Here is a 13,642-nt window from a genome sequence, read left to right as displayed (position 1 = left end):
TTGGTTAACAAGGTTTGCTTTAGTTCTCCTCGTTGGTTAACAAGGTTTGCTTTAGTTCTCCTCGTTGGTTAACAAGGTTTCCTTTAGTTCTCCTCGTTGGTTAACAAGGTTTCCTTTAGTTCTCCTCGTTGGTTAACAAGGTTTCCTTTAGTTCTTTCGTTGGTTAACAAGGTTTCCTTTAGTTCTCCTCGTTGGTTAACAAGGTTTCCTTCCTCCTTCCTCCCACAGGTCTGTCCATCACAGATGAAATTTTGCAGAATAAAGCAGAGTGGTCCAAACTATTTGAAGCACCAAACTTCTTTCAGAAATACAAGTATGTATTAAGCAGCTTATCCTGTGGGACACACATGGTGAGACAAACCAACTATTTCAATAAAGGTTTCTATTTTCTAAATATACCAACATACTTTTCAGTAAATGTGAAGTTCTCCTCTTCGTCTTTTATATTCAACTGTATATGTAATCCACTCCTTCAGTTTGAATTACCTGTATTATTAAATATACACTTCAGGCTTTCATACAAGACTCAAAATAAGCTTTCTTCTTACCTAAGCATCCTCTTTGATTCACAAAACAATTATCATAAACGCAAATACTATGTTAACGTTATGCAGGGCCTGAAGCCCAGTGTTATCAGTAATATTTAGTATAGACTGTGCCTCTCTAATGTAAGCACAACTCAATATTTCATGTTTGTATATTTTAGTAAAGGTAGGTACTTCAGTTGTACGGTTTCCTATATTAAACCATCTCCTGGTTTTCCTTGTCTTGTTATATTGTCTATCAATTCCCAAATAAAATGCTTTAGTTCACAATTTGCACAATGTATTTCTTGTTAGTCTTGATTTTGTAGACATGTTTTTTTATTTTCCTCATCAAGTTTTGATCATGATAAATACGTAAATTGTAGCACTAAGCATTAGCAAGAAGCCGTGTGAAGAACACCAAAAATGAAAGCGTCATTTTAATGAAAGTGTCATTGGCTCTTTCAGTTTAATTCTATACATGAATCCAGATCACTAACTCACATCCTGGATTCCATTTTCACTTAGCAGTTCTGCTCAAATTTGAGTGTTAATCTGTGTATAGAGAAATGTATTTACATTTGTTTTACATTTCAGCTTTATTTAACTAGGCAAGTCAGTTAAGAACACATTCTTAAGGGAGGGATACATAGCTAGATAGGTTTTAGATATAGATACGTTTTTAATTGGTTTATCAGTAGTATGCAAGAGCATGATGATAGGACAGTGGCCACAGTTCTGTTACCCAAGAGGCATTGTCCTTGGAAGAGGAGGCATTTCTCCTTTTGCAGCCCCAATCAACGTGTAGACCTATTTTCAGAATGCAGAGCTTTTTGCTGCCCAATACCCTCCACTTTTAGCTTAAGTGTTCTATTGAGAGTTTAGTAATCCAATCCTCTCCTTCATTTACCAAAATCTTCCATTACTGGAGTGCTCCGTTTGCAGTGAAATACCCTCAGTCTTCTGGCAAATCAGTTTGATCCATACACCCTTCTTGGCCAGAAAAATGTTTATATATTGCCTACAGCACACTCTGGCTAAGCACACCTCTGGTTTGCTGGCAGAGGAAAGGTTGTCGCCTTAAGCACACCCTGCCTTAAACACAAGTCCTCCTCCTCCTCTGGGTTGTTGACAGCACACCCTGCCTTAAACACAACTCCTCCTCCTCTGGGTTGCTGGCTGAGAAAAGGAGACAATGCAACAGAACATTCTGGATGGCCTTTTTATAGCACTGGAGAGCCTGAAAAAAATGAATGATAATTTAAGTGAATAAATACATCCAGCCTGTGGATTGGACAGGAGCATTAGAGATGTAATTCCACTTTGATTGTCATCCAGGTTAGACTTTTACACATCAGGCTTGATTAATAGATTTTAGAATCAGACCATCCTGCTGGCTTGGGTGGCGTCCTGCTGATTACTGCAACTGGTTTCTCTGTACTGTTGTTTGAATAAATCTGTCATTTTATCCCGGGCTCAGACCTTTTTTTTATTTTCAATGTGGCCTGAAAATGAAAAACTATCCTTCCCGTTATCATCTGCTTGTCATTTTAAACCTATTATAATATTGTAACCTCATGGGAAATAATCAGAGTACAAGCTCCTGTGATTGAACGAACAGTGAGGTGGTTTTTAACAAGATGCAAGGCAGAGCTCTTCCACACAGAGCATAGACAGAACTTTATGGTGCTACAGTGGTAACTGCGTAGAGAGAACTTTATGGTGCTACCGTGGTAACTGCGTAGAGAACTTTATGGTGCTACAGTGGTAACTGCGTAGAGAGAACTTTATGGTGCTACCGTGGTAACTGTAGAGAGAACTATACGGTGCTACCGTGGTAACTGCGTAGAGAGAACTATACGGTGCTACCGTGGTAACTGCGTAGAGAGAACTTTATGGTGCTACCGTGGTAACTGCGTAGAGAGAACTTTATGGTGCTACCGTGGTAACTGCGTAGAGAGAACTTTATGGTGCTACCGTGGTAACTGCGTAGAGAGAACTTTATGGTGCTACCGTGGTAACTGCGTAGAGAGAACTTTATGGTTCTACCGTGGTAACTGCGTAGAGAGAAATCTATGGTGCTACCGTGGTAACTGCGTAGAGAGAACTTTACGGTGCTACCGTGGTAACTGTGTAGAGAGAACTATACGGTGCTACCGTGGTAACTGCGTAGAGAGAACTTTATGGTGCTACCGTGGTAACTGTGTAGAGAGAACTATACGGTGCTACCGTGGTAACTGCGTAGAGAGAACTTTATGGTGCTACCGTGGTAACTGTGTAGAGAGAACTATACGGTGCTACCGTGGTAACTGCGTATTGAGAACTATACGTTGCTACCGTGGTAACTGTAGAGAGAACTATACGGTGCTACCGTGGTAACTGTAGAGAGAACTATACGGTGCTACCGTGGTAACTGTAGAGAGAACTATACGGTGCTACCGTGGTAACTGTGTAGAGAGAACTTTATGGTTCTACCGTGGTAACTGCGTAGAGAGAACTATACGGTGCTACCGTGGTAACTGCGTAGAGAGAACTTTATGGTGCTACCGTGGTAACTGTGTAGAGAGAACTTTATGGTGCTACCGTGGTAACTGTGTAGAGAGAACTATACGGTGCTACCGTGGTAACTGTGTAGAGAGAACTATACGGTGCTACCGTGGTAACTGCGTAGAGAGAACTTTATGGTGCTACCGTGGTAACTGTGAAGAGAGAACTATACGGTGCTACCGTGGTAACTGCGTAGAGAGAACTTTACGGTTCTACCGTGGTAACTGCGTAGAGAGAACTTTACGGTGCTACCGTGGTAACTGTGAAGAGAGAACTATACGGTGCTACCGTGGTAACTGTGAAGAGAGAACTATACGGTGCTACCGTGGTAACTGCGTAGAGAGAACTATACGGTGCTACCGTGGTAACTGTAGCGAGAACTATACGGTGCTACCGTGGTAACTGTAGAGAGAACTATACGGTGCTACTGTGGTAACTGTGTAGAGAGAACTTTATGGTTCTACCGTGGTAACTGCGTAGAGAGAACTATACGGTGCTACCGTGGTAACTGCGTAGAGAGAACTTTATGGTGCTACCGTGGTAACTGTAGAGAGAACTTTATGGTGCTACCGTGGTAACTGCGTAGAGAGAACTATACGGTGCTACCGTGGTAACTGTGAAGAGAGAACTATACGGTGCTACCGTGGTAACTGTAGAGAGAACTATACGGTGCTACCGTGGTAACTGCGTATTGAGAACTATACGGTGCTACCGTGGTAACTGCGTATTGAGAACTATACGGTGCTACCGTGGTAACTGTGTAGAGAGAACTATACGGTGCTACCGTGGTAACTGTAGAGAGAACTTTATGGTGCTACCGTGGTAACTGTGTAGAGAGAACTTTATGGTGCTACCGTGGTAACTGTGTAGAGAGAACTATACGGTGCTACCGTGGTAACTGCGTAGAGAGAACTTTATGGTGCTACCGTGGTAACTGCGTAGAGAGAACTTTATGGTTCTACCGTGGTAACTGTGTAGAGAGAACTATACGGTGCTACCGTGGTAACTGCATAGAGAGAACTTTATGGTTCTACCATGGTAACTGTGTAGAGAGAACTATACGGTGCTACCGTGGTAACTGCGTAGAGAGAACTTTATGGTTCTACCGTGGTAACTGTGTAGAGAGAACTATACGGTTCTACCGTGGTAACTGTGTAGAGAGAACTATACGGTGCTACCGTGGTAACTGTAGAGAGAACTTTATGGTGCTACCGTGGTAACTGCGTAGAGAGAACTATGCGGTGCTACCGTGGTAACTGTGTAGAGAGAACTATACGGTTCTACCGTGGTAACTGTGTAGAGAGAACTCTATGGTGCTACCGTGGTAGCTGTGTAGAGAGAACTCTATGGTGCTACCGTGGTAACTGTGTAGAGATTGTACACAGACAGACAATACTAGTTTTGCTCAGTTATAGTATAATAGTGACTATCAGGATACTTTTTAATATTGTGGAAGATATGTTTTCTAGTCTGAATCAGGTTTGTTCTCTGACATGATGATGATTTGCAGAATAAATTATTGTTTTAGTTCTATTGGTTTTATTTGACTAGTTTGATGTGCTGTGACGCATTTGTAGCTGATACTGTGATGTGCTGCTGTAAGACAGTGTCACGTAAGCTATTGACGTTTGTGTCTATCATTTATTGCCTTAACTACAGGACTTTGGTATTAGTCCTGCAGTTTTTAGCAGTTTGAGAGAAGTGTGTTTAATATATTAAAAAAATATACACTGCTCAAAAAAATAAAGGGAACACTAAAATAACACATCCTAGATCTGAATGAATGAAATAATCTTATTAAATACTTTTATCTTTACATAGTTGAATGTGCTGACAACAAAATTACACAAAAATAATCAATGGAAATCCAATTTATCAACCCATGGAGGTCTGGATTTGGAGTCACACTCAAAATTAAAGTGGAAAACCACACTACAGGCTGATCCAACTTTGATGTAATGTCCTTAAAACAAGTCAAAATGAGGCTCAGTAGTGTGTGTAGCCTCCACGTGCCTGTATGACCTCCCTACAACGCCTGGGCATGCTCCTAATGAGGTGGCGGATGGTCTCCTGAGGGATCTCCTCCCAGACCTGGACTAAAGCATCCGCCAACTACTAGACAGTCTGTGGTGCAACGTGGAGTTGGTGGATGGAGCGAGACATGATGTCCCAGATGTGCTCAATTGGTTTCAGGTCTGGGGAACGGGCGGGCCAGTCCATAGCATCAATGCCTTCCTCTTGCAGGAACTGCTGACACACTCCAGCCACATGAGGTCTATCATTGTCTTGCATTAGGAGGAACCCAGGGCCAACCGCACCAGCATATAGTCTCACAAGGGGTCTGAGGATCTCATCTCGGTACCTAATGGCAGTCAGGCTACCTCTGGCGAGCACATGGAGGGCTGTGCGGCCCCCCCAAGAAATGCCACCCCACACCATGACTGACCCACCGCCAAACCGGTCATGCTGGATGATGTTGCAGGCAGCAGAACGTTCTCCACGCCGTCTCCAGACTGTCACATGTGCTCAGTGTGAACCTGCTTTCATCTGTGAAGAGCACAGGGTGCCAGTGGCGAATTTGCCAATCTTGGTGTTCTCTGGCAAATGCCAAACGTCCTGCACGGTGTTGGGCTGTAAGCACAACCCCCACCTGTGGACGTCGGGCCCTCATACCACCCTCATGGAGTCTGTTTCTGACCGTTTGAGCAGACACATGCACATTTGTGGCCTGCTGGAGGTCATTTTGCAGGGCTCTGGCAGTGCTCCTCCTTGTACAAAGGCGGAGGTAGCGGTCCTGCTGCTGTGTTGTTGCCCTCCTACGACCTCCTCCACGTCTCCTGATGTACTGGCCTGTCTCCTGGTAGCGCCTCCATGCTCTGGACACTACGCTGACAGACACAGCAAACCTTCTTGCCACAGCTCGCATTGATGTGCCATCCTGGATGAGCTGCACTACCTGAGCCACTTGTGTGGGTTGTAGACTCCGTCTCATGCTGCCACTAGAGTGAAAGCAACGCCAGCATTCAAAAGTGACCAAAACATCAGCCAGGAAGCATAGGAACTGAGAAGTGGTCTGTTGTTACCACCTGCAGAACCACTCCTTTATTGGGGGTGTCTTGCTAATTGCCTATAATTTCCACCTGTTGTCTATTCCATTTGCACAACAGCATGTGAAATTTATTGTCAATCAGTGTTGCTTTCTAAGTGGACAGTTTGATTTCACAGAAGTGTGATTGACTTGGAGTTACATTGTGTTGTTTAAGTGTTCCCTTTATTTTTTTGAGCAGTATATATTTCCATGACACGCTGTGAGAGCGGTGGCGATCTGGTCCGGGCCTCAGTGCCTCTCTCCTAGCCTGGGGCTCTCCTAGCCTGGGTTCGTTGCCTGGCCTCTGTCCTTTTAGGGTGTAATGGTATTGTTCTCTCTTATGTTCCAAGGCATTATATTGTGTTGCTAGCGAGCGCCCCCACCGAGAAGCAGCACCTGGAATGGTGAGTACTGACAAAAACAAATTTAAAAAAAACAGGAAAAACCTTGGGATGAGAATTAGATGAGGGTGGAGACCTAGTGTATTGCATTTCATCTGTGTTGCTCCTAAAGCCAGAAGATGGGTCTTTATCAGATTACTGTTGGGGAATAGATTGATAAAAGCACTGTTTTCTCTGTCCCTGCAGGGTTGGTCTGGTTGAGTCTAAGATCAGGATCCTTGTGGGGAACCTGGAGAAGAATGAGTTCATAACGCTGGCCCATGTCAACCCCCAGTCCTTCCCTGGACCCAAGGAAAGCAGGGAGAAGTGAGTTTATTATTGAGCTGGGACATTTGATTGATTTCATGTATTTATGCAAGATTGTAACAAACTCTTACTTCACCATGGACATGGTCTCTTTCTTTTATAACTCTGTGTCTCTCTCTCTCTCTGTCTCTCTCCCTGTGTGTCTCACTCTCTCTCTCTCTCTGTCTGTCTCTCTCCCTGTGTTCCTCTCTCTGTCTGTCTCTCTCTGTGTCTCTCTCCCTGTGTGTCCCTGTGTGTCTCTCTCTCTGTCTCTGTGTCCCTGTGTGTCTCTCTCCCTGTGTGTCTCTCTGTCTCTGTGTCTCTGTCTGTCTCTGTGTCTCTGTCTGTCTCTGTGTGTCTCTCTCCCTGTGTGTCTCTCTCCCTGTGTGTCTCTCTCCCTGTGTGTCCCTGTGTGTCTCTCTCCCTGTGTGTCTCTCTCCCTGTGTGTCTCTCTCCCTGTGTGTCTCTCTCCCTGTGTGTCTCTCTCCCTGTGTGTCCCTGTGAGTCTCTCTCCCTGTGTGTCCCTGTGTGTCTCTCTCTCTGTGTCCCTGTGTGTCCCTGTGTGTCTCTCTCCCTGTGTGTCCCTGTGTGTCTCTCTCCCTGTGTGTCTCTCTCCCTGTGTGTCCCTGTGTGTCTCTCTCCCTGTGTGTCTCTCTCCCTGTGTGTCCCTGTGTGTCTCTCTCCCTGTGTGTCTCTCTCCCTGTGTGTCTCTGTGTGTCTCAGAGAGGAGGTCAGCACCATGTGGGTGATAGGAGTTATCTTTAAGAAGATGGAGGCATCAGAGAACCTCAATGTTGACCTAACCATTGACATCCAGTCCTTTACTGACACAGGTATGATCACCTCACTCAAACAAAGTCATACGCCATGGGAACGCCATGGGATGTAGAATTACAAATGTTCCAGATTTGGATTATTGTCCTGTTTTCTGTATTTATTATTTGACACAAACTGGTGCTAATGTTCTATAAAAAGGACCATAATCCTAGTTATTTTCTAAATGTTTCCTGCAGTGTACCGCCAGGCGATCAGCAGTAAGATGTTTGAGGCAGACATGAAGATCCAGGCCATGCATGTGAAGAAGAGACAACTGCATCAGCTACTGCCCAGCCTGGTCATGCCCAAACGCAGGAAGGTACGACAGACTCCCATTTCCTTATCCTCCACCTCTGATCAACCTACAGCTAGCTGTATGTCATTAACCATTCAGATATGCATCTTCAGCTGGTGTTTTTAACTCTATAGAAGTGGAACAGATACTCTGCTTGTCTCTAATTTCGCTGACTGCATGCTTCCTGTAACCCGTGTCATTTTGTTCTGTCCTCCAGCACTCTACAGAGGGGCTTCGTCAGATGAATGACAGTAGTCTGGACCTATCGCTGGACAGTGACAACAGCATGTCAGTGCCCTCCCCCACAGCCTTGTCAGCCGCAGTGCCCACGTTGACCCCAGTGAAGAGTGGCCCACTAGGTCCCCCTCCCAGTCCCATCGCGGCAGCAGCCAGCCAACCAGAGGTCCAAGCTTCCACTATGAGTCCGCCAGCTGTGAAGAGACCTGGTTCCCCTATGCAAGAAGAGAGGAAGAGGTTAAAATCAGACTCAGAGGTATTCTATTCAATATTAATTGTCATTGTGCAGCCAGGAGTTTACAGAACGTACAACATGTATACACCACGTAAAAGTTTGTTGTTGTTGCAGATGTTTGTTGCTGCCATTTTGGGACGGTAGACTCCAGTTATTGATCCAGTTTGATAATGTTCTTCTCTGTTTCCTGTAGGAGTCAGCCGCTGAGAGACAGACCTCAGGAGACCCCGTCCCCAGCAGCCAGAACCCCACTCCTCCTCCCTGCATGGGTCCCCCAGGGGCCCCCCAAACCCCCTCTCCTCCCGCCACCATGGGTCTCCCAGCGGCCCCCCAAACCCCCTCTCCTCCCACCACCATGGGTCCCCCAGTGGCCCCCCAGAGCCCATCTCCTCCCCCCACCATGGGTCCCCCAGTGGCCAACAAGACCCCTAACCAGGAGGTGCTGGAGGAGAAGAGCCCTAAGGAGCACCAGATGGAGGACCCCTCCATAGTCCCAGAGACAAAGACAACAGAGGATAGAGGTGCAGCTAGCGCAGGAGAGGGAGAGGTACACAACAAGCTTATCATCATGACCCAATTTCATGTATGGATACCATTTTTATGTCTCTGCGTCTCCTAATGTATTGCAGAAGTTGACTACAGATATTCACATTTATTGAAAAACTTCAAATAAATAGTTTGGACGGTGTTGAAAAACCATCTGTTTTTCCAAATACCTTGGTATACGGTATACTGCCCCAGCCTAGTAGTTGTGATAAACTGTTCTGTGGGTCCTGGTGTTTCCAGGTCAATGGTAGTTGTGATAAACTGTTCTGTGGGTCCTGATGTTGCCAGGTCAATGGTAGTTGTGATAAACTGTTCTGTGGGTCCTGATGTTGCCAGGTGAATGGTAGTTGTGATAAACTGTTCTGTGGGTCCTGGTGTTTCCAGGTCAATGGTAGTTGTGATAAACTGTTCTGTGGGTCCTGGTGTTGCCAGGTGAATGGTAGTTGTGGTAAACTGTTCTGTGGGTCCTGGTGTTGCCAGGTCAATGGTAGTTGTGATAAACTGTTCTGTGGGTCCTGGTGTTGCCAGGTCAATGGTAGTTGTGATAAACTGTTCTGTGGGTCCTGGTGTTGCCAGGTGAATGGTAGTTGTGATAAACTGTTCTGTGGGTCCTGGTGTTGCCAGGTGAATGGTAGTTGTGATAAACTGTTCTGTGGGTCCTGGTGTTGCCAGGTGAATGGTAGTTGTGATAAACTGTTCTGTGGGTCCTGGTGTTTCCAGATGAATGGTAGTTGTGATAAACTGTTCTGTGGGTCCTGGTGTTGCCAGGTCAATGGTAGTTGTGATAAACTGTTCTGTGGGTCCTGGTGTTGCCAGGTCAATGGTAGTTGTGATAAACTGTTCTGTGGGTCCTGGTGTTGCCAGGTCAATGGTAGTTGTGATAAACTGTTCTGTGGGTCCTTGTGTTCCCAGGTGAATGAGGACAGTATATCTGAGGAGATGGCTGCTTCTGAAGGGGAAGTGAAGATGGAGGCAGACATTAAGGTGTCACCTCTCTTTCTCTTGTCCCTCTCGCTCTCTGTCTCTCGTCTTTCTCTCTCTCTGTCTTTCATCTCTCTCGTCTCTCTCTGTCTTTCATCTCTCTCGTCTCTCTCTGTCTTCATCTCTCTCTCTGTCTCTCTCTGTCTTTCATCTCTCTCTCTGTCTTTCTCTTGTCCCTCTCTCTCTGTCTTTCATCTCTCTTGTCCCTCTCTCTCTGTCTTTCATCTCTCTTGTCCCTCTCTCTCTGTCTTTCATCTCTCTCGTCTCTCTCTCTCTCTGTCTTTCATCTCTCTCGTCCCTCTCTCTCTGTCTTTCATCTCTCTCTCTGTCTTTCTCTTGTCCCTCTCTCTCTGTCTTTCATCTCTCTCGTCCCTCTCGCTCTGTCTTTCATCTCTGTCTCTCTCTCGTCCCTCTCTCTCTCTCTCTGTCTTTCTCTCGTCCCTCTCTTTCTCTCGTCCCTCTCTTTCTCTCGTCCCTCTCTTTCTCTCGTCCCTCTCTCTCGCTGTCTTTCTCTCTCTCAATTCAATTCAAGGGGCTTTATTGGCATGGGAAACATATGTTTACATTGCCAAAGCAAGTGAAATAGATAAAAACAAAAGGGAAATAATCAGAAATGAACAGTAAATATTACACCCACAAAAGAGTATCTCTCTCTCTCTCTCTCTCTCATAATTCTAGGTAGGCTACAGGTAATTTTCTCCACTTTGGTCTGTTTATATAGTGAATTTTACAGCCAAATAACAACTTAATAATCTCTCTCTCCCCTCAGAGAGTGGTGAGTACGGATCTGTCTGACGTGCCTCTCTTGCCAGCCAACCCCATTCCAGTGGTGAAGAACTCTATCAAGCTTCGTCTCAGCAGGTAGGAGAGGGCAGACGGACACACCAATCCAGACTCCCCAACCCCTGACTGCTACGGTGGCTGTCCTAAGACCTACTTGTCCTCTGTCCTTTGCCACGGAATGCCCACAGTGCTGCAGACAGACACAGACAGACAGGGCGGACGCACAGGCGACTAGACACACACAGACAGCGCTCTCTCGACTTGGGACATTGTCAGTTGACATGCAGGACGTAGTTGCAACTATCTTCACAAGAGGGCGATGTTGCCCTTCTACTGGATTCTCCCAGGCAGCTTCCAACCTCTACCTTACTGGTTAAATTTAAAGTTGTCCCATTGGCACAGATCTGGGATCAGCTTACCTTCCCCTGTGTCTTCACCTTAACCATTGAGGGAAAACACAAAACTGTCCCTAGATCAGCGTTGAGGCATCTTCATCCTACTTCTTCCAGAGCTGCTGGAAGGAGTAGAATGTTGCACAAAGATGTCACAGTGACTCTGCAGACAGACAGACACACGTGCTCACATACGCCGGTTCTAACATGTTATTTCCGGTCTTCTATAACAGATTAGAGATGACTGACTACAGGTTATGACACCCTGTTCCCTATAGCAGGGTTAATAAACTCTGACCCCTACGAGGTCTGGAGCCTGCTGTTTTTCTATTCTACCTGGTAACTAATTGCACACATCTTGGTGTCCCAGGTCTAAATCAATCCCCGTTTTAGACGGGACCAATGAAAAGTGGAACTGGCTTGGAGGCCCTATATAGTCCACTATTTATAACCCTGGTCACTATATAAAGCCATTTGTGTTTCAGTCTATAATCCATGGGCAGGTAATCACTGTCTGTCAGATAACTGTTGGGATATGAGGTGGCCTTCAGGGTATACAGGTAGTGTATGAGGGGACGCATCATAACGATGTCCACGCTGTCATCACGTGCAGCTACACGCTTGCTAATGGAACTACATCAGGTTTGTGTACATGTACAACACAATAACTTTGACCAAAAAAACAAATATCTCAGAATGTCTCTGTGGCACAGGATGGCATAGTTTCTCTGTCTAGGATGCATGTTTATAATCTAGAGATGACATAAGGGAGTTAAGAGTTTAGTCATCTTTCTACATTCACGCTAACGTTCAGATTATCTCTGATTTATGTCCGAGGACTGCTACAGTAAGAAAGGGCAGTAGCAGAGTGCTATAGGCCGAGTGTAGAGTAGAGAGGTGGTCTGGTGTCTGACTAAAGCGTTCAGCTATACATTGTATAGAATCCAAATGATTAGAATGGACATAGACCACATTTAGATTCTATGTTTACATGCATTGTACAGTAACCATTAGTGTCTGTCTTGTACAATAACATTAAAATGATGAAAAACAATGCTTCTTTTTTGCTTAGAATATAAAAGACTTGGAGCTTTCGCCTTGGTGAATTTTTTTTGAAAGAATTTGCATAAAATGGTGCAAGTTGAATAAAGATAATTATTCTAACATTTACATAGAGGGTTTAGTTCATAAGACCAATTGTCTTTGTTGGTTATTCATTTTGGATTTGCTTGTTCACATCGTAATGGATGTGGACTTTGTGGGAATAGTCAACGGGTTTAAAACTTGTCAGTAGGGTTAGCAAACAAAGTAACACATATTTTTGGTTCAGTTTTTTTTTTAAGTTTAAAAACAATGTGTACTGACTTTTAACATTTTAACTTTCTCAATATTTTCTAGATGTATTAACAAAATGATACTTTTGTTTGGATTTGTTTGTGCTAATCGTGTGGACTTGTATGGTAACGATGAATCAGAAGACAACTGTCTACCTACAGTGTGTTAATCAACATGTACAGATGTTTTTCTTCAATGACTACCATTTAAATGTTATGTCCCCTGTTCTTACAATGCTCTTTTTCTGTTGAACGTTTCTTTTCTTAGGCGTATTTGTAAGGATGCGGTATTGTACTTTTTTTCACAAATAAAGGTATACCTTGTTGCAAAGAGATGCTTGTGTTCTTGTTCAAAGTGCGCCACAACTGCGTGAGGAAAAACGCAGCAAGAAGTTCCGACACAGTCGCATAACACCACAGCGGACTCTTACCCCTGCTGTTTCCCCATCTCGGTCTTCGGTAACTGAAGGGGTTGCACGTTTTGGTTTTTGCCCTAGCACTACACAGCTGATTCAAATGATCAACTAATCATTCAACTTTGATCGTTTTGAATAAACTATGTAGTGTTTGTTAGGGCAAAAACCAGAACGTGCTCCAGGACCGAGTTGGGGAAGCCCTGGGTTGTTGATTTGTGCTATATGAGACCTATGGTTCAAATGAGAGTGCTTACATTATCAGATTTATCACATTTCTATTCATTTTAAAATGTTCTTACTTTTTAACTTGATTTACCACATTACAGTGAAATCTAAGAAAAAATCCTAAATTGTTTGTAAATCTGAAGTAAATTTATAAAGTAGGAAATACATTTCCTTTTGCTTCTTAAGTATCTCAACTCCTAGTAGACGTAGAGACTGGTATACCCAGGGAGCAGTCTCCTAGTAGACGAAGAGACTGGTATACCCAGGGAGCAGTCTCCTAGTAGACGAAGAGACTGGTATACCCAGGGAGCAGTCTCCTAGTAGACGTAGAGACTGGAGTACCCAGGGAGCAGTCTCCTAGTAGACGTAGAGACTGGAGTACCCAGTGAGCAGTCTCCTAGTAGACGTAGAGACTGGTATACCCATGGAGCAGTCTCCTAGTAGACGTAGAGACTGGTATACCCAGGGAGCAGTCTCCTAGTAGACGTAGAGACTGGTATACCCAGGGAGCAGTCTCCTAGTAGACGTAGAGACTGG

The 13,642-nt window shown here is 44.7% G+C and overlaps 1 protein-coding gene across 1 annotated transcript in view; it reads left to right on the top strand.

The window, feature by feature from the left end:
• LOC106608231 (poly(A) polymerase alpha) overlaps positions 1-12,797 on the top strand; it is a 32,608-nt gene extending 19,811 nt beyond the window's left edge. Inside the window, exons 12-20 of the mRNA XM_014206067.2 lie at positions 229-313; positions 6,510-6,563; positions 6,747-6,866; positions 7,569-7,678; positions 7,859-7,980; positions 8,174-8,449; positions 8,622-8,975; positions 9,887-9,958; positions 10,725-12,797. Of these exons, the coding sequence (XP_014061542.1) occupies positions 229-313; positions 6,510-6,563; positions 6,747-6,866; positions 7,569-7,678; positions 7,859-7,980; positions 8,174-8,449; positions 8,622-8,975; positions 9,887-9,958; positions 10,725-10,820 (1,289 nt within the window). The 3' untranslated portion in view covers positions 10,821-12,797. The remainder of the gene's footprint in view (positions 1-228; positions 314-6,509; positions 6,564-6,746; positions 6,867-7,568; positions 7,679-7,858; positions 7,981-8,173; positions 8,450-8,621; positions 8,976-9,886; positions 9,959-10,724) is intronic.
• Positions 12,798-13,642: the final 845 nt, after the last annotated feature.

Source organism: Salmo salar, chromosome 06, assembly GCF_965601325.2.
Source record: "Salmo salar chromosome 06, fSalSal1, whole genome shotgun sequence".
Classification (NCBI taxonomy): domain Eukaryota; kingdom Metazoa; phylum Chordata; class Actinopteri; order Salmoniformes; family Salmonidae; genus Salmo; species Salmo salar.
This window is presented reverse-complemented; position numbering and strand designations above follow the sequence as displayed.